General features: G+C 39.8%; 1 protein-coding gene across 2 annotated transcripts in view; it reads right to left on the minus strand.

Moving 5' to 3' along the window:
- Positions 1-16,020, minus strand: part of SLC12A8 (solute carrier family 12 member 8) — a 149,195-nt gene that overhangs the window by 103,023 nt on the left and 30,152 nt on the right. For both annotated transcript variants that reach the window (XM_043473199.1, XM_043473200.1), the window contains exon 5: positions 10,232-10,463. In XM_043473199.1, the coding sequence (XP_043329134.1) occupies positions 10,232-10,463 (232 nt within the window). The remainder of the gene's footprint in view (positions 1-10,231; positions 10,464-16,020) is intronic.

Consider the following 16,020-nt stretch of genomic DNA (forward strand, 5'->3'; position numbering starts at 1 on the left):
TACAGACTGGAGGTATGTGTCCCCCGCCCTGAAATCCACATGCTGAAACCTAACCCTCAATGTGATGGTGTTAGGAGGCGAGGCCTTTGGGAAGTGATTAAAGCTTGAGTTCCAGCTCATGAAGCAGGAATCCTCAGGAATGGCATCTGTGCCCTTATCAAGGAGACCCCAAAGAACTTCCTCACTCTTCCTCCATGTGAGGACACAGTGAGAAGACAGCTGTCTATGAAGCAGGAAGCAGGCCTGCACCATGCACTAAATCTGCCAGTACCTTGGACTTCCAGCCTCTGGACCTAGAAGAATAAACAACTGTTGTTTAGAAGTCACCCAGTCTATGGCATTTTGATACAGCAGCCTGAATAGACTGGGACAGTGGTCAGTGACCCAAGGGGGGTCAAGAATAAGAAATGAGCAATGGTTCTGGATTTAGGGATTGAGAAGTCACTGGGACCTCAGATAGAAGAATTTCACAGACAGCAGAGTCAGGCATGTTGGACCCATCCCCTTTATAGATCCTGAGAAGTGGTTGTGGCCTTCTTATAGGCAAGCACAAACCACCTCTCTCACCAAGCAGTACCAGCTTCCACCCGCCGGCTCAGCTCAAGGCACCTGCTGGCTGCTGCTGTGCTCCATCCAGCGAGCCACCCTGGTAGAGGTGGTCAAGGCAGACCAGCATTTGCAATGTGGGCCCACAAGTGGAAGGCACCACACAGCCAGGCCAGGCAACAATCTTCCTAGATTACCAAAAATTTAGGCTTGGAGATGCATCATTTCAGTTTTAAATGGAGAACAAAGAATTAAAATGTGCCACACGTCACTTTATTTTCTAAAATGTATTTCTATCTGCCCAACTTCTCTGGCAATAAAATCATTTTGGGATGACACTCATCTCACATAAATGAAAATATAATCCAAGAAAATGGCATTGTAGAAGCTTTAAGCCAAACAAATGCTTGAGAGTACCTTGTTTAAGTTGTCATGCTATTTAGCTTTTTATAGTAATGGAGCTCTGCACTGTGCAATGATGCAAGTTTTGGAAGAGACAGATTGGGAGGTGGGAAAGGAAGAGGGGCTCATGCTGCCCGTCTGCAGGCTAGGGAGTCAGGAGGTGAGGAGAGGGAGGTGATGAGAAGATGCACTGTCATGGAAAGATTAGACATGAAATGAGAGCTACGAAACAGCGGCTTGAGATGGAAGGCTGAGATGTGACACAGTGACCTGGGTGGAGAGGAGGACGTGCCAGGTGAAAAACATTAGACTGAGGGAAAGTCTGCATCCTGACCATGAGGCCTCCAGCCTCACTCCTCATCTCTACCCTACTCCCAGGACTAGTGGCAGTCAGGCATGCTCCTGGCAGGACATTGGAGAACTTTCTAGAGAATATGAACTGCACCAGAGGAAAGACCTACAGAAACTGACATTTAGGAGACCTCTGATGAAACAGCCCAGTCTGCCACAGGATCACCCGACAGTGATGCCCTCCTGCCAACCGCCACTCTGCACATAGAACTTCCAATCAGCATTTCAGAGCCTCAGTATTAAACATGAAGAAATGACCAAGAACTATAAGAAAGCACTGACGAACACTTGTAGCAATTATCACAGAGAACAAAACAGTATACAACAGAATAAAGAAGCCTGGAAAACTAGATGATGTAGATAACAAAGGAAAATTTCAAAAGAAAATAAAACCTCTATAATTTATAGGTTGAAAGAGTCAAAAGAAGATATGATATCCATAAAACAAGAACAAGATATGCTTTTAAAATTAACAGAGAACAACAAAGAGCTCTTGGAAATTAATGGACAAAACAAAAAAATTCAGTTAAAAGGTTGTAAATAAAGGTGAGGAACTCTCCCATAAAGTAGGAAGGAAAAAAAGGAATAAACTGTAGAGAAGATTAGAAATACAAGAGGAGGTTCAAACCAGGCACCCCAACATCACACCATCCAGAAATCAAGAAAATTTTAAAAATAAAGCAAACAAAAAAAGCCCGAGAAAGCAAAGGAGAAGAAACTGTCACAGAAATTGCTGAAAATTCCAGATGGAAAGGGCCTCTGCTTGCCTGTCTTCATGCTTGGTCATATTTCACTCTTTGCGTGCCCAGTTAATAAAAAATTTCATTATATTACTTGTAAAACTCAGGGTAAAGGGAAGATTCTAAACACTCTGAGGAGAAGAAACAGGTTACCAAGAGCAGAAATCAGAATAGCACCAAACTCTGAGATGTCACTGAAGGATAGAAGGTAGAGCAACAACTGAAAATTTCAAAGGTTGTGATTCACGTTTACTTCCCCATATGAAGCAATCCTCTGGCAATTTAGCTCTGTATCCTACAATTCAACTTAATTCTGACACTGTCTACCCAGAGAGTATCATATCCCACAACTCAGGGCTCCATCCTACAAGACTGCCTCCTCCTCTTCAGATGGCACTCCTAAGTCCAGGCTATCCCCTGTACTTCTGAGCTACAGGCTATAGGTTGGAGGTTCCAAATATCCCCTCCTTGGCTTCAGTTAATTTGCTAGAGTGACTCACAGGACTCAGAGAACTTAGATAGATATAGATATAGATATAGACAGATAACTCAGAGATCTTACTAGATCACCGGTTTATTACAAAGGGATATCACTCAACCACAGCCAAGTGGAAGAGATGCACAGGGCAAGGTATGGAGCGTCCACACTCTCTGAAAGCCACTCTCCCCTCTTTGTCATGTGTTCACCAACCCAGGAGCTCTCCACACCTAACCCTTTAAGGTTTTTATGAAGGTTTCATTACCCAGGCATGGTTGATTAGATCCTTGGTCATTGGTGTTTGAACTCAACCTCCAACCACTCTTCTCCTCCCTGAGGTGGGGGAAGGAGGGTGACTGAAAGGTCCAACTCCGAAATCACAAGGTTGGCTCCACTGGCAACCAGCCCCCATCCCGAGGTGCCTTCCGTAAGTCATCTAATTAACATAAAGACACATCAGAGTTCTCATCACTGGAAATTGTAAGGTTTTTAGGGGTTCCATGCCAGGAATGAATGAAGACCACATCTATTTATCTACATATATCTATCTATCTATCTAATTATAGATCACAGTATTACAAAAGGGAAAATGATTTTCAGCCTAGATTTTTACATCTCCTACCAATCACATGTGAAAGTGGAAAAGTAACATATTCCATCATAGATAAAAGATGATGACTTGGGATACAGACAACAGGAACCAACACCTGGGAATAGGAAATACAAGTACCAGTACAACAGCCATGATCCAGGCCTAAGACTGTCCATCCAGAAGGACGACAAAGAGGGAGCCTCCACGAGAAAACATAACAAAGGGAGCACAGAAGAAAATGCCTGTTAAGTATTTGAAAACGCTATGGAGAACTGTTAAAAACAGTGATAATCACCTAGAAAATCAAGCAAATGAAAAAAATGGAAGGTGTTGGATTGACTGGTGATGGCCTGCCAAAAGATGTCCACATCCTACTGCTGGAAACCTGTGGATGTAATCTTGGAAAGACAAAAGATCTTTTCAGATATAATTAAGGCTCTTGAGATGAGATCACCTGGAATTAGCTAGGTTGGACCTATTTCCAATGACAAATTGACCTTACAAGACACATATAGAGCACAGGCAAGAGGAGGAGAAGACCATGTGAAGACAGAGGCAAGACGAGAGTGATATGACCACAAGCCAAGGAATTCCTGCAGCCGTCAGAAGTGGGAGGAGGCAGGACACATTCTCCTCCACAGCCTTTGAAGGGTGGGCAGCCCTGCTCAATTTCAGATGCTCAGCCTCCAGAGCTGGAGATGAACACACTACTGCTGTTTTAAGTCACCAAGTTGTAATTTATTAAAGCAGTTCTAGGAAACTAATACATGGAGTAAATTTAATTTAAGGAAAAGTTGAAAAAAATACAAAAAGAAAGAAAGCAATACACAATGTGACTCAAAATTAATATTTTTATATTTTATTTTATTACATATAAAAATTAATACTAAAAGAAAAATGACATATTAGGAAAATTTTTTCAACATATAACAAACATTGTCTAGCACTAACATAAAGCTAAATAAATATTTGCTTTATGTTTAATTAATTGTTAAGGTAGAAGAGCTATAATATTGGGTTAGTCAAAAAGTTCCTTTGAGTTTTTCCATAACATCTTACAGAAGAACCCAAATGAAATTTTTGGCCAACCCAAAAGGTAAAACATTAAAAGGTAAAACAATCTAAAGGAAAAATAAGAGTACAGACAATGCAAAGATAAAGAAATAAAAGTAGCAATTTAAAAAATGAATACAATTATCCTCAGTAACGACTTAAGAAAAGCAAAATTTTAAAAAGATCCCAATTTTTGCCCAACACACGGCAGAAATTTAAAAGACTGAACATATCCAATACTGTCAAGGGTATGGGGAATAACTCTTACATACTGTTATTAGGTGTTCAGAAAGGAACAACATTATTACAAGGCCATTTGGTAGAATCTAACAAAATGTTCAATGTGCTTGATCTTTGTCCTATGAGTGCTATTGATAAGACTTGATCCTCCAGAAATAATCCTTCAAATTTTGTACAAGGATATTCATATTGGCAACATGTAATAACAACAAACTGTGAAAACCTAAATATCTATCAATAAATTAATGTTTTATGTGGATATGGAATACTCTGCAGGTGATATAAAAGAACAAGGGAATCCTAAACGTACTGCCATTGCAGGATGTCTGTGATATATCATTGGGTGGGAAAGGAAGTGCAGCAAAACAATATAGAATTACATTTTCACAAAGAACTACACTTACAGGTTTATGTATGTAAACATGTGCATATATGCTTGTACACATATAGAAAATAGACTGGAAAGATATTCACCAATCTCCCTCTGGGAATGGTAGTGGGAGAATGGAGTAAGGGGAAAATACTTTTACTTTATATTTCAAAAATTTAAAAAATTTACAACATAAAAACATTAACTTTGTCTTTGAAATAAAAGGAAAAATAAAATTTGACACGTGTTATTTGTTTTCTGATTTTAAAATTAACTACTGTGGTTTTTAAATGTGTCTGCAAATCCTTTGACACTTCTCCATTCAAAAGGTAGAAACTAAATCCCCTCCCTTTGAATGAGGGCCAGACTAAGTCACTCACTTCTAACAAACAGATTGTGGTAAAAGTGCTGTTATGGGATTTCTGAGGCTAGATCATAAAAAGGATGGCTCGCTCTCTCTCTTGCTCGCTCTCTCTCTTTCTCACTCCCTCTCTTGTCTGTCCTTGGGGAATCCACTTACCTCATGACTTGACACTCAAATAGCTCTTTGGAAAGGACCACATGGAGAGGAACTGAGGCCTCCTGCCAGCAACCAATACCAACTTGCCAGCCAGCTCCAGCTAAGCTTTAGTAAGTCTGCAGTCCCTGAACCTCATGAGAAAACCTGAACCAGAACCTTCAACCAAACCAGACCCAAATTCCTGGCACACAGAAAAGGCGAGAAATAATAATGCTTATTGTTGCTTTGTGCCACTAAATCTGGGGGTAATCTGTTCAGCAACAATAAATAACAAATACCTACCAATCTCCCTCTGAAGAGCAGAGTCAGGAAATGGAGGGTTTTTTGGTTGTTGTTTAAGTTTTACCTTTTTTCTTTATACATTTATGATTGTTTGGCTTTTTAAAGTCATTTATATTGAAAGAAAGAAATAAAGTTAGACTTTTAAGTGTATTCCAAAAAATTATTTTTCCTGACCTTAAAAATAACACATAGTGAAAAAGGACAAAGTTGGAGGACTGACACTGCCCACCTTCAAGACTCACTATATAGCTATAATAATCCAAAAGAGTGATATTGGAAAACAGATAAGTAGAGCAAGAAAACAGAATAAAGAGCCCAAAAACAGACCCATGCAATACAGTCAACTGATCTTTTGTAAAGGATCAAATGCAGTTCAGTGACAATAGGATACTCTTTTTAACAAATGGTGCTAGAATGACTGGACATCTACATGCCAAAAAATTTTAGATATTCAGTTTATACATTCCACAAAAATTAACTCAAAATGGATCACAGACCTAAATGTAAAACACAAAATTATAAACCTTCTAGAAGACAACATAGAAAATCCAGGTGACCTTGGGTTTAATAAGTGAGTTTTTAAATACACCACCAAGAGCATGATCTGAGAAAGAAGGAAAAACTAACGTTAGACTTCATTACAATTAAAAACATCTGCTCTACAAAAGGCTCTGTTAAAAGAATGAAAAGACAAGCCACAGACTGGGAAAAATATTTGCAAAATACATATGATGATTAGGATCCAAAAGATACAAAGACTTCTTAAAACTCAATGATAAGAAAACAACCCAAAAAACAGGCAAAAGACACCTCACCGAAGATCATATACAGATGTCAAATGAGCACATGAAAACAGGCTCAATATCATATTCTTAGTGAGCTGCAAATTAAAACAATAGATATCAATATGCCCCTCCCAGAATAGCTAAAATCCAAGAAACTGACACCACCAAATGCTGATGAGGATGTGGAACAATAAGAACTCTCATTTGTTGCTAAAGTGAATGCAAAATGGAACAGCCACTTTGGAAGACAGTCTGGCAATGTCTTACAAAGGTAAATATAGTCTTACCATGTGATCTAGCAGCCATGCTCCTAGGTATTTATTCAAATGGGTTTAAACATTATATCTTCACAAAACCTTCACACAAGTGTTCATAGAAGTCTTATTCATAATTGCCAAAATTGGAAGTGACAAAAATGTCCTTCAATAGGTGAATGGACCGAAAAACAAAAAAAGAAACCTCAAAACAAACAAATAAATCTGTAGCATACCTACTCAATGGAATATTATTCAGTAATAGAAAGATATGAGCTATCAAGGCACAAAAAAACATGGAGAAACCTTGAATACTTAGTGTAAAAAGCTGTATACTGTATATTTCAACTATATGGTACTCTGGGAGAGGCAAAATATAAAGGTACTGAAAAGATCAGTGAGTTCATCAGGTTGCCAGGAATTCAGGAGTAGGGATAGGAAGGGAATGAAATAGATGGAATATTTCAGGCATTAAAACTATTCTGTATGATACTGTAATGATGCATGCATGCATGCGTGCACAGTCACTTCAGTCATGTCCAACTCTTTGAGACCCAGTGGACTGTAGACCTCCAGGCTCCTCTGTCCATGAGATTCTCCAAGTAAGAATAGTGGAGTGTGGGAGGGGGGATCAGGATGGGGAATACATGTAAATTCATGGCTGATTCATGTCAATGTATGACAAAAACCACTACAATATTGTAAAGTAATTAGCCTCCATCTAATAAAAATAAATGGGAAAAAAAAGAATAGTGGAGTGAGTTGCCGTGCCCTCCTCATAATGATGGATACATATCAATATATATTTATCAAAACCTATAGAACTTAAGGATTAACTATAAACATAAAGGATGAACCCTCATCTAAACCATGGGCTTTAGTTAATAAATTGTGTCACTATTGGTTCACCAGTGATAACAGACATATCATACTGATGCAGGGCGTCATAGGGGAAACCGGTAGGGAAAGCAGACATAAAGGACATGGAGACTTCTGCTGCACTGCGTTGTACGCATGCTCAGTCGTGTCCGACTCTGCAACCCCATGGACAGAAGCCCGTCCGGCTTCTCTGTACACAGAATTTTCCAGACAAGAATACTGGAGTGGGTTGCCATTTCCTCCTCCAGGGGATCTTCCCAACCCAGGAATCAAACCCAGGTCTACTGCGGCTCTTGCATTGGCAGGTAGATATTCTTTACCCCTGAGCCACTTGGTAATCCGGGGACTTCTGTACTATGTGCTAATTTTCTATAAACTTAAAACTGCCCTAAAAACTAAAGGCTTTTTTTTTTTTTTTTTTTAAGTAGCACTAACCAACTGAAGGAAAAGTTGAAATAAGATAATACAGCCACTTATAACCTCAGCAGAAAGACGACCACTGTTAACACCTGGGCTTAGTTCCCTCCAGTCGCTTTTCCAGTTTTGGGTTTTTTTTTTTTTTAATGTCTATGTGTACATCATTTAGAAAAAAAAAAAGAGTTGAAATCATTCTGCGAAATCCATTCTAACAGTTTATGGTCTAGTTTCAGTTTAGATTTTTAACTGCAAAGAAAGCAGCCCATATAAAACACTAGTGATACCAAAAACAGATTCTAGAGGGGCCAGTTGCTATGGGAATGATTGAAAATAAATTTCATTTCACACTACACCCTGGTAATGTACTGACCAGAAGAAAAGAGAAATATCGGGAGTAAGTCAGAAGGGTAGCCAAGAAAACTTCTAATCAGGAAGGCAAATACTTCAGCCTACTGAGGTTTCAAAGAAGCCAGTGGCATCACTTTGCAATTTAACTACTTATGCTCTTTCAGCAACCACGTCAATGTGGGGAAGGGACCCAGGCAAAGCGGCTGGAATACATCCTCTCTCTTCTTCACTGACAGTTTGATGGCCAAACAGCCAGCAGGTCTCTCTCAGGATGTGGGCTGTCTCAGCAGCGTGGTGCAGAGCCAGGAAAAGAAAAATCACTCCTTCTCTCCAAAGGAGATGCTGCAAATGTTCAGGAAGCTGCAAAGTCCAGGCTCGAGTGATCAGTCTGGACACCGCATTGGCCCTTAGCATCGGAGTGGCCCTGGGTGTCCGCACTGCACAGGGGTCAGCACTTTAGATGCTGGATCATGGGGCCGTCTGGAGGTTCTGGGGGATGGACCAGGAGGCCAGAGGGTGGGGGGCATTCCAGGAGCTCAGGTAAGTGACTATTTTCCCACAAAAGAATCTTAACATATGAAAAAGCAAAAGGCTAGATCAGGGTGTACCAACTGATTTCTCACCTTCCCACAACCAACACTTTTATGAAAGATGAGACTGTTTAGAACACAGCGCAGGGGCAGCCTTGAAGGGGAAAAGCAGAGCCGATACCACAGACAGACGGTGACTGTTCCCATCTCAGGGAAGAGCACAGCTTTACCATCAAACAGATCCATTTCATACTTGGCTCTGCCAAGTGTTACTATAAACTATATAATCCCCACTTTCCTCATCTGTAAAAGGAGTGTAATGGTTTCTCCTCCATGAGTTTATGATAATGAGATAAGCCCTGGGAGGTGCTAGCCAGAAGTGCTCATCCGATATAGCTGCCGTCGCTGCCACCACCATTAGAGATGGCTGGTCTGTGCTCCTGATCTCTTTCCTTTTTCTTTGTTATCACAGCTAGTGGCCCCATCGCCCTCTCTCTGTCCATATTCCAACACAGATGTCCAGTCACTATCGCCATAAAAATACAAAGTCCCCAAAGTGTGAAATATCAGGTAGTTATCTTTTTCCTACAGCATCCCAGGAACAGTTCTGTACTCTGGAGAGAAACAAAGACTTTTGATGCCAAACCATTCCAAATCACAAATCACATTGATACAGTTATGGACACTTTGGGTAACAGACTCTAACTCAAAGCATAGGAATTAGGATTAGAGTTGCCAGGCATCATCAAGGCTGCAGAAACCCAGGATTAGAGTAAACAGTGATTGATAACCAACATATGACACCATTTCCAATGGTGCAAAAGAATATCCAGCTGTTTGCTGTCATTCTTTAAGCTTAGTGGATTCATATTTTTGTTTTTTAAAAAATCAGTATGTAAAGTAATTAGCCTCAAACTAATAAAAATAAATGGGAAAAAAATTTAAAAATTTTAAAAAAGAAAGAAAAAAAATTCAAAAAATTAAAAATCAATATTGAAAATATAATCAAACATACATCTGTCTGCATTTCCCAGAAATGACATTTGTTAACATTTGTTATGCTCGCATCAAGTCCTTTTTAAAAAAAAAATAATAATAGGACAGATAAAATTAAAATCTATTACCCTCCCTACTCCCAAATCTGTTTATCTACAATTCCTATCAAGAATTTATCTTTGTCTAAAGCAGTTCTACGTTATTCTTTCCCTTATCGAAATTTTCTTTTTTTCTAACAGAAAGAAAATAAAAAGAAGCAATGTACAAGGGAAGATGTACAATGTACAAGAGAAGCTGCACCAGGACACATTCTCACCTGCTCCAGGCACAGCACACGCTCACTGCAGGCAAAGGCTATCAGGGGTCGTTCTGCATACTCAGACCTACCAACATCTAGGAAGCAGTGCAGACCTCCCTAAGGTCTGCGACTGAACTCCCAAAGGCTTACCTGGGTCCAGGTGCGTGAAAGAGCCCACCACAAAGTCCAGGGTGGACACGGCAAGCAGGAGCAGCAGCAGCAGCTGGAGGCGGATTATCCATTTGACACCTGCTAGGTTAATCCCCAGCAAGGCCAGAAGCACGGCAACTGAAATTCCTCGCACAGCCCAGATATTCCTGAGACTCAGCAGATCTGACACGGATTCAGCGAAGCCGGTGATGTACATGGCACCTGCAACACACTGACAGGCATCTCCAGGTAGGAAGAGTCACCAAGAAAAAAAAAAAGCCTCAGGGCTGCCCGGCACTGAGGACCCTGCTCACCTTCGAAATTCAACACCCAGAAAGCAGCAAGGGGGCTAAACGAGCCCTTTTCCCCCAGGAGCACTTCCTGGGGCCCCTTTCTTCTTGCCTACATCTCTCCCACCATCCACAGGGGAGAATGACTATCTGTGGTAACTAACATTAAAAGACTATGGGAGGAAAAAGATGGGGCTTTGGGCCAAAGAGACCTTGAGACTCTCCCGTGAAGAACTAAACAGAGAACAGAAACACAAGGTGGGGGTGGGGTCCTATCTCGGAGCCTTGGAAGGGCACTGAAGCAAACCTCAGAGTTTTCTCTATTTCTTTGAATGTGTTACTATTATTTTTAAAATTACCTAAAACTTAGAAATGAGAAAAAAAAAAATGAGCAGCACATTCTTCCAATGTCATATGGAACATTTCATGCAAAAATGGGCTCAATAAAGGACAGAAATGGTATGGACCTAATAGAGGTAGAAGACATTAAGAAGAGGTGGCAAGAATACACAGAAGAACCGTACAAAAAAGATCTTCACAACCCAGATAATCACGATGGTGTGATCACTCACCTAGAGCCAGACATCCTGGAATGTGAAGTCAAGTGGGCCTTAGAAAGCATCACTACAAACAAAGCTAGTGGATGTGATGGAATTCCAGTTGAGCTATTTCAAATCCTAAAAGATGATGCTGTGAAAGTGCTGCACTCAATATGTCAGCAAATATGGAAAACTCAGCAGTGGCCACAGGACTGGAAAAGGTCAGTTTTCATTCCAATCCCAAAGAACGGCCTTGCCAAAGAATGCTCAAGCTACTGCACAACTGCACTCATCTCACATGCTAGTAAAGTAATGCTCAAAATTCTCCAAGCCAGGCTTCAGCAATATGTGAACCGTGAACTTCCAGATGTTCAAGCTGGTTTTAGAAAAGGAAGAGGAACCAGAAATCAAATTGACAACATCTGCTGGATCATCGAAAAAGCAAGAGAGTTCCAGAAAAACATCTATTTCTGCTTTAATGACTATGCCAAAGCCTTTGACTGTGTGGATCACTATAAACTGTGGAAATTTCTGAAAGAGATGGAAATACCAGACCACCTGATCTGCCTCTTGAGAAACCTGTATGCAGGTCAGGAAGCAACAGTTAGAACTGGACATGGACCAACAGACTGGTTCCAAATAGGAAAAGGAGTACGCCAAGGCTGTATATTGTCACCCTATTTAACTTATATGCAGAGTACGTCATGAGTAATGCTGGACTCAGGAAGCACAAGCTGGAATCAAGATTGCTGGGAGAAATATCAATAACCGCAGATATGCAGATGACACCACCCTTATGGCAGGAAGTGAAGCCTCTTGATGAAAGTGAAAGAGGAGAGTGAAAAAGTTGGCTTAAAGCTCAACATTCAGAAAACTAAGATCATGGCATCTGGTCCCATCACTTCATGGGAAATAGATGGGGAAACAGTGGAAACAGTGGCTGACTTTATTTTGGGGGGCTCCAAAATCACTGCAGATGGTGACTGCAGCCATGAAATTAAAAGACACTTACTCCTTGGAAGGAAAGTTATGACCAACCTAGACAGCATATTAAAAAGCAGAGATATTACTGTGTCAACAAAGATCCATCTAGTCAAAGCTATGGTTTTTCCAGTAGTCATGTATGGATGTGAGAGTTGGACTATAAAGAAAGCTGAGTGCTGAAGAATGATGCTTTTGAACTGTGGTGTTGGAGAAGACTCTTGAGAGTCCCTTGGACTGCAAGGAGATCCAACCAGTCCATCCTAAAGGAGATCAGTCCTGGGTGTTCACTGGAAGGACTGATGTTGAAGCTGAAACTCCAATACTTTGGCCACCTGATGCGAAGAGCTGACTCATTGGAAAAGACCCTGATGTTGGGAAAGATTGAGGGCAGGAGGAGAAGGGGATGTCAGAGGATGAGATGGTTGGATGGCATCACCGACTCAATGGACATGAGTTTGGGTCAACTCTGCGAGTTGGTGATGGACAGGGAGGCCTTTTGTGCTGCAGTTCATGGGGTCGCAAGGAGTTGGACACAACTGAGCGACTGAACTGAACTGAACTGATGGAACAAAGGCTACCCAAGGACTATCTAGGTGAAAGTACTTAGTCCTACTCACTGTCCCAGATTCAGCGAAGTTACATGTTAACTCATAGATTTTTTTTTTTCCCAGCAGAGATGTACAGAACTTCCGGGTAGAAGAGATAACACCAAACATTAGGGTATGTTGTCCTGTACAACATTAACTGGTTTTGTATCTAACCTAGCAATCTCATCCTTACATTTATTCATGAAACTGCCTAACTAGGAACTTATGGATCTGATCTGTATCTGTCCAAGACCCGTACCTCACTCAACTTTAACATCTTACTGGCTCCTCTAGTAATCAATGAGTCAAAGAAACTCTCTGGCACATGTTTATATTTGCCTGAGAGTCAAGATGTTACCCCTTAAAAAATATGTGAAGCACAATTTCAAATAAACATTTGAAAAAAATACCAACCTCACTTTCCATAGTTCCTTAGCCCCCTGTCACTCTGCACTTACTGCTCTCTTAGGAAATAAATTCTACTCAAGCTTCAGTCAAGGTCCTCCTTCTTCATGAAGCCCTTCCTCATCTCCCATTTTATGAATAAATACTATGCTCACTGTTGCTATGTGTGTATATATATACATATATATATATATGTGTACATATATATACATATATATACACAATGGAATATTATATAATGCAATTATATACAATAAAATACTACTTAGTCATTAAAAAAATTAAATAATGCCATTTGCAGCAACATGGATGGATCTAGAGATTATAGTAGTAAGTGAAGCAAGTCAGAAAGAGAAAAACAAATACCGTATGATATCAGTTGTGTGTGAGCTTCCCTGGTGGCTTAGATGGTAAAGAATCCACCTGCAAAGAGAGACCTGGGTTTGATTCCTGGGTTGGGAAGATTCCTTGGAGGAGGGCATGGCAACCCACTCCAGTATTCTTGCTGGAGAATCTCCATGGACAGAGGAGCCTGGTGGGTCCATGGGGTCACAAAGAGTTGGACATGACTGAGTGACTAACCGTAGCACAGCATCAGTCATGTATGGAATCTAAAATATGACACAAATGAAACCGTTTACAAAACAGACTTACAACAGAGAGAAAAGACTTGTGGTTGCCAAGGGGGAGGGGATTTAGGGAGAGATGGAGTGGAGGTTAGGGTTAGCAGACATAAACTATTACATATATAGAATGAATAAACGTATAGCACAGAGAACTGTATAGCACAGAGAATTAAATTCAATACCCTATGATAAACCATAATGGAAAAGAATATAATTTTTTTAAAAAAGAATTTAAATAGAAAAAAAAGAAGAAATCACCTCAAAAAAAAAAAAAGGTTATTGTTAGGATTAAATGAGACAATTTGTGTGAAATCCTAGAGCAACACCTGGCTCATAGATAGAGTTGCAGAAATAATAGCAATTGGCATTATCATTATTGTTGCTGTTATTGTTGTTCAGTCATAGCTACTGAAGAAAAGGAAACAGCCATGAATTTAATAAAATACTTTGTTAGTGCTAAATAGATGATGGTAGGGTCACTGGAAATTTGCAACACAAGTTATAAAGATTCTTGAAACTGAAGAGACTTACTTTTAGGGGAAAGTTTTGACAGCCCCAGATTAAATCAACTTCTCAAAAACCTAAGGATTTGAGGATAAGAGGTAAGAGTAACTATGGAATGTAGGTAAAAGTATCAGAGATTTCATATTTGGTATGTAGAGGAGTTGTAAGTAATGTTTTTGTTTGGGAAGTATAGAAAAAGTATAATTACAGCTCCTAAAAGCAGATAGTAACTACCCAAAGAATGAAAAGCATAGTAGAACTTCCAAATCAACAAGGGGGAAAATAGAACAGAGATAAATTTAAGCCATGTTGGCAAAATAAGGAGAAATTTTTTAAATTTCAAATTATCTAGAAAGCAATAAAGAGGATTTATTCTAAAACTTGAGCACATTAATCCTGTATTCAGAAGGGGGAAAACTATAACTCTAATTTTCTTTAATAGTTTATAAATACATGAACAAAGTATTAAGAAGTGATTTAAAAAATCAATATAAATACAAAGATAGTCAGAAGAAATATTTAATCAAGGGATATATGAAATTAATAATGAAAGTAAAAAACAAAAGAAAGTATACAAAGAACAAAGCTGATTTTTTTCTTTTTTGAGATCAATAAAATACATAAACATCCCTCAGCCCGATTAAGAAGAGAAAGTACAAAAATATAGACTTTTAGAAGTGAGAAAAGGAATAAAACTACTCTTACATAAGAGAGTAAAACAATAAATAGAGAATGAATGTACCATGAATTACAGTACATCCATATCATACAACACTAAGCAACTAGTTTAAAAGCATGACTTCAAGGCATTGGCCTAGCAAAATGTCAATGAGTTCTTGTTCAGTGATAAATACAAATCATAGAATAGGTTATGAAATTTGTCCCCATCTTGGTAAAAACAAGCAAGTGCTTCAAACATCCATAAATTCATGTCAGTGAACTCAAGGGAAGGTGCTGAACAGGACACTTGGTGTTCACACTGGTTACCACAGGAGGGGAGGGAAACAACCTTTTCATCTCCATTATCTCTGATATGCTAACTGGTTACAATGCACATCATTTTGCAATTTTAAAGAAATTTTATCAAGGAAAATAAAAACAAACATATTTAGAGTATTATTCTGTTTATGCAAAAACTGCATCTGGGCACAGTGCCTCCAGGACACAAGGCTCCCCCATGGCCCCATCACTGCCAGAGAGCTCATGCCTGGCCTGGGCTCTGGGCTCCCCTAGGGAGACGTATGGACAACAGCAGCTGCCAGCCCTTGCCCAGAGCAATCCAAGCACCTTAGACATGGTCTACCTTCCAACCATGAAGTTCCTCTTCACTAGAAAATATCCCTTTTGATTTGTTTAATGTGTCAATCTCCTCAGAATTTACTATATTTAAAAAATTTTATCTCCTCTTAAAGTTTAGAATCACAAGCATTCCTTTTTCTCTTTGGTCCTCTACAGAGAACTAACCCTCTGACACAGGAACCAGAGGGTGTCACCCACTATATTTTCAGGGTGTAACACCTCCCTTTGAAAGCATTTGTTGTTTTTAAAAAATTGTATTTTCACAATCAGAGGCATTTCTCTTTCCAGAAAGAAAATCTACCTAGAAGATAGAACTGCCTCTCCACACCCTTCCTCTTCTCACACGAAACTCCTAGTTTAAAGTTTGAGTTGGTAGGCTGTATGTCCTACAGGTGTGTTTGCTTTCACATCACAAACCCCAGGCCTGTACTGGGTCCAGGAAAGTCTTTCAATCCTCCATTGTTTTTTACAGAGTCTCGTGAGCAGCAGGTGAGCCATGAATAAATGCTTTTAGACAGGACAGTGCAAGCTGAAGCTGGATATTCTGCATCCAGG

This window comes from Cervus canadensis, chromosome 7 (genome assembly GCF_019320065.1).
Source record: "Cervus canadensis isolate Bull #8, Minnesota chromosome 7, ASM1932006v1, whole genome shotgun sequence".
NCBI classification, from domain to species: domain Eukaryota; kingdom Metazoa; phylum Chordata; class Mammalia; order Artiodactyla; family Cervidae; genus Cervus; species Cervus canadensis.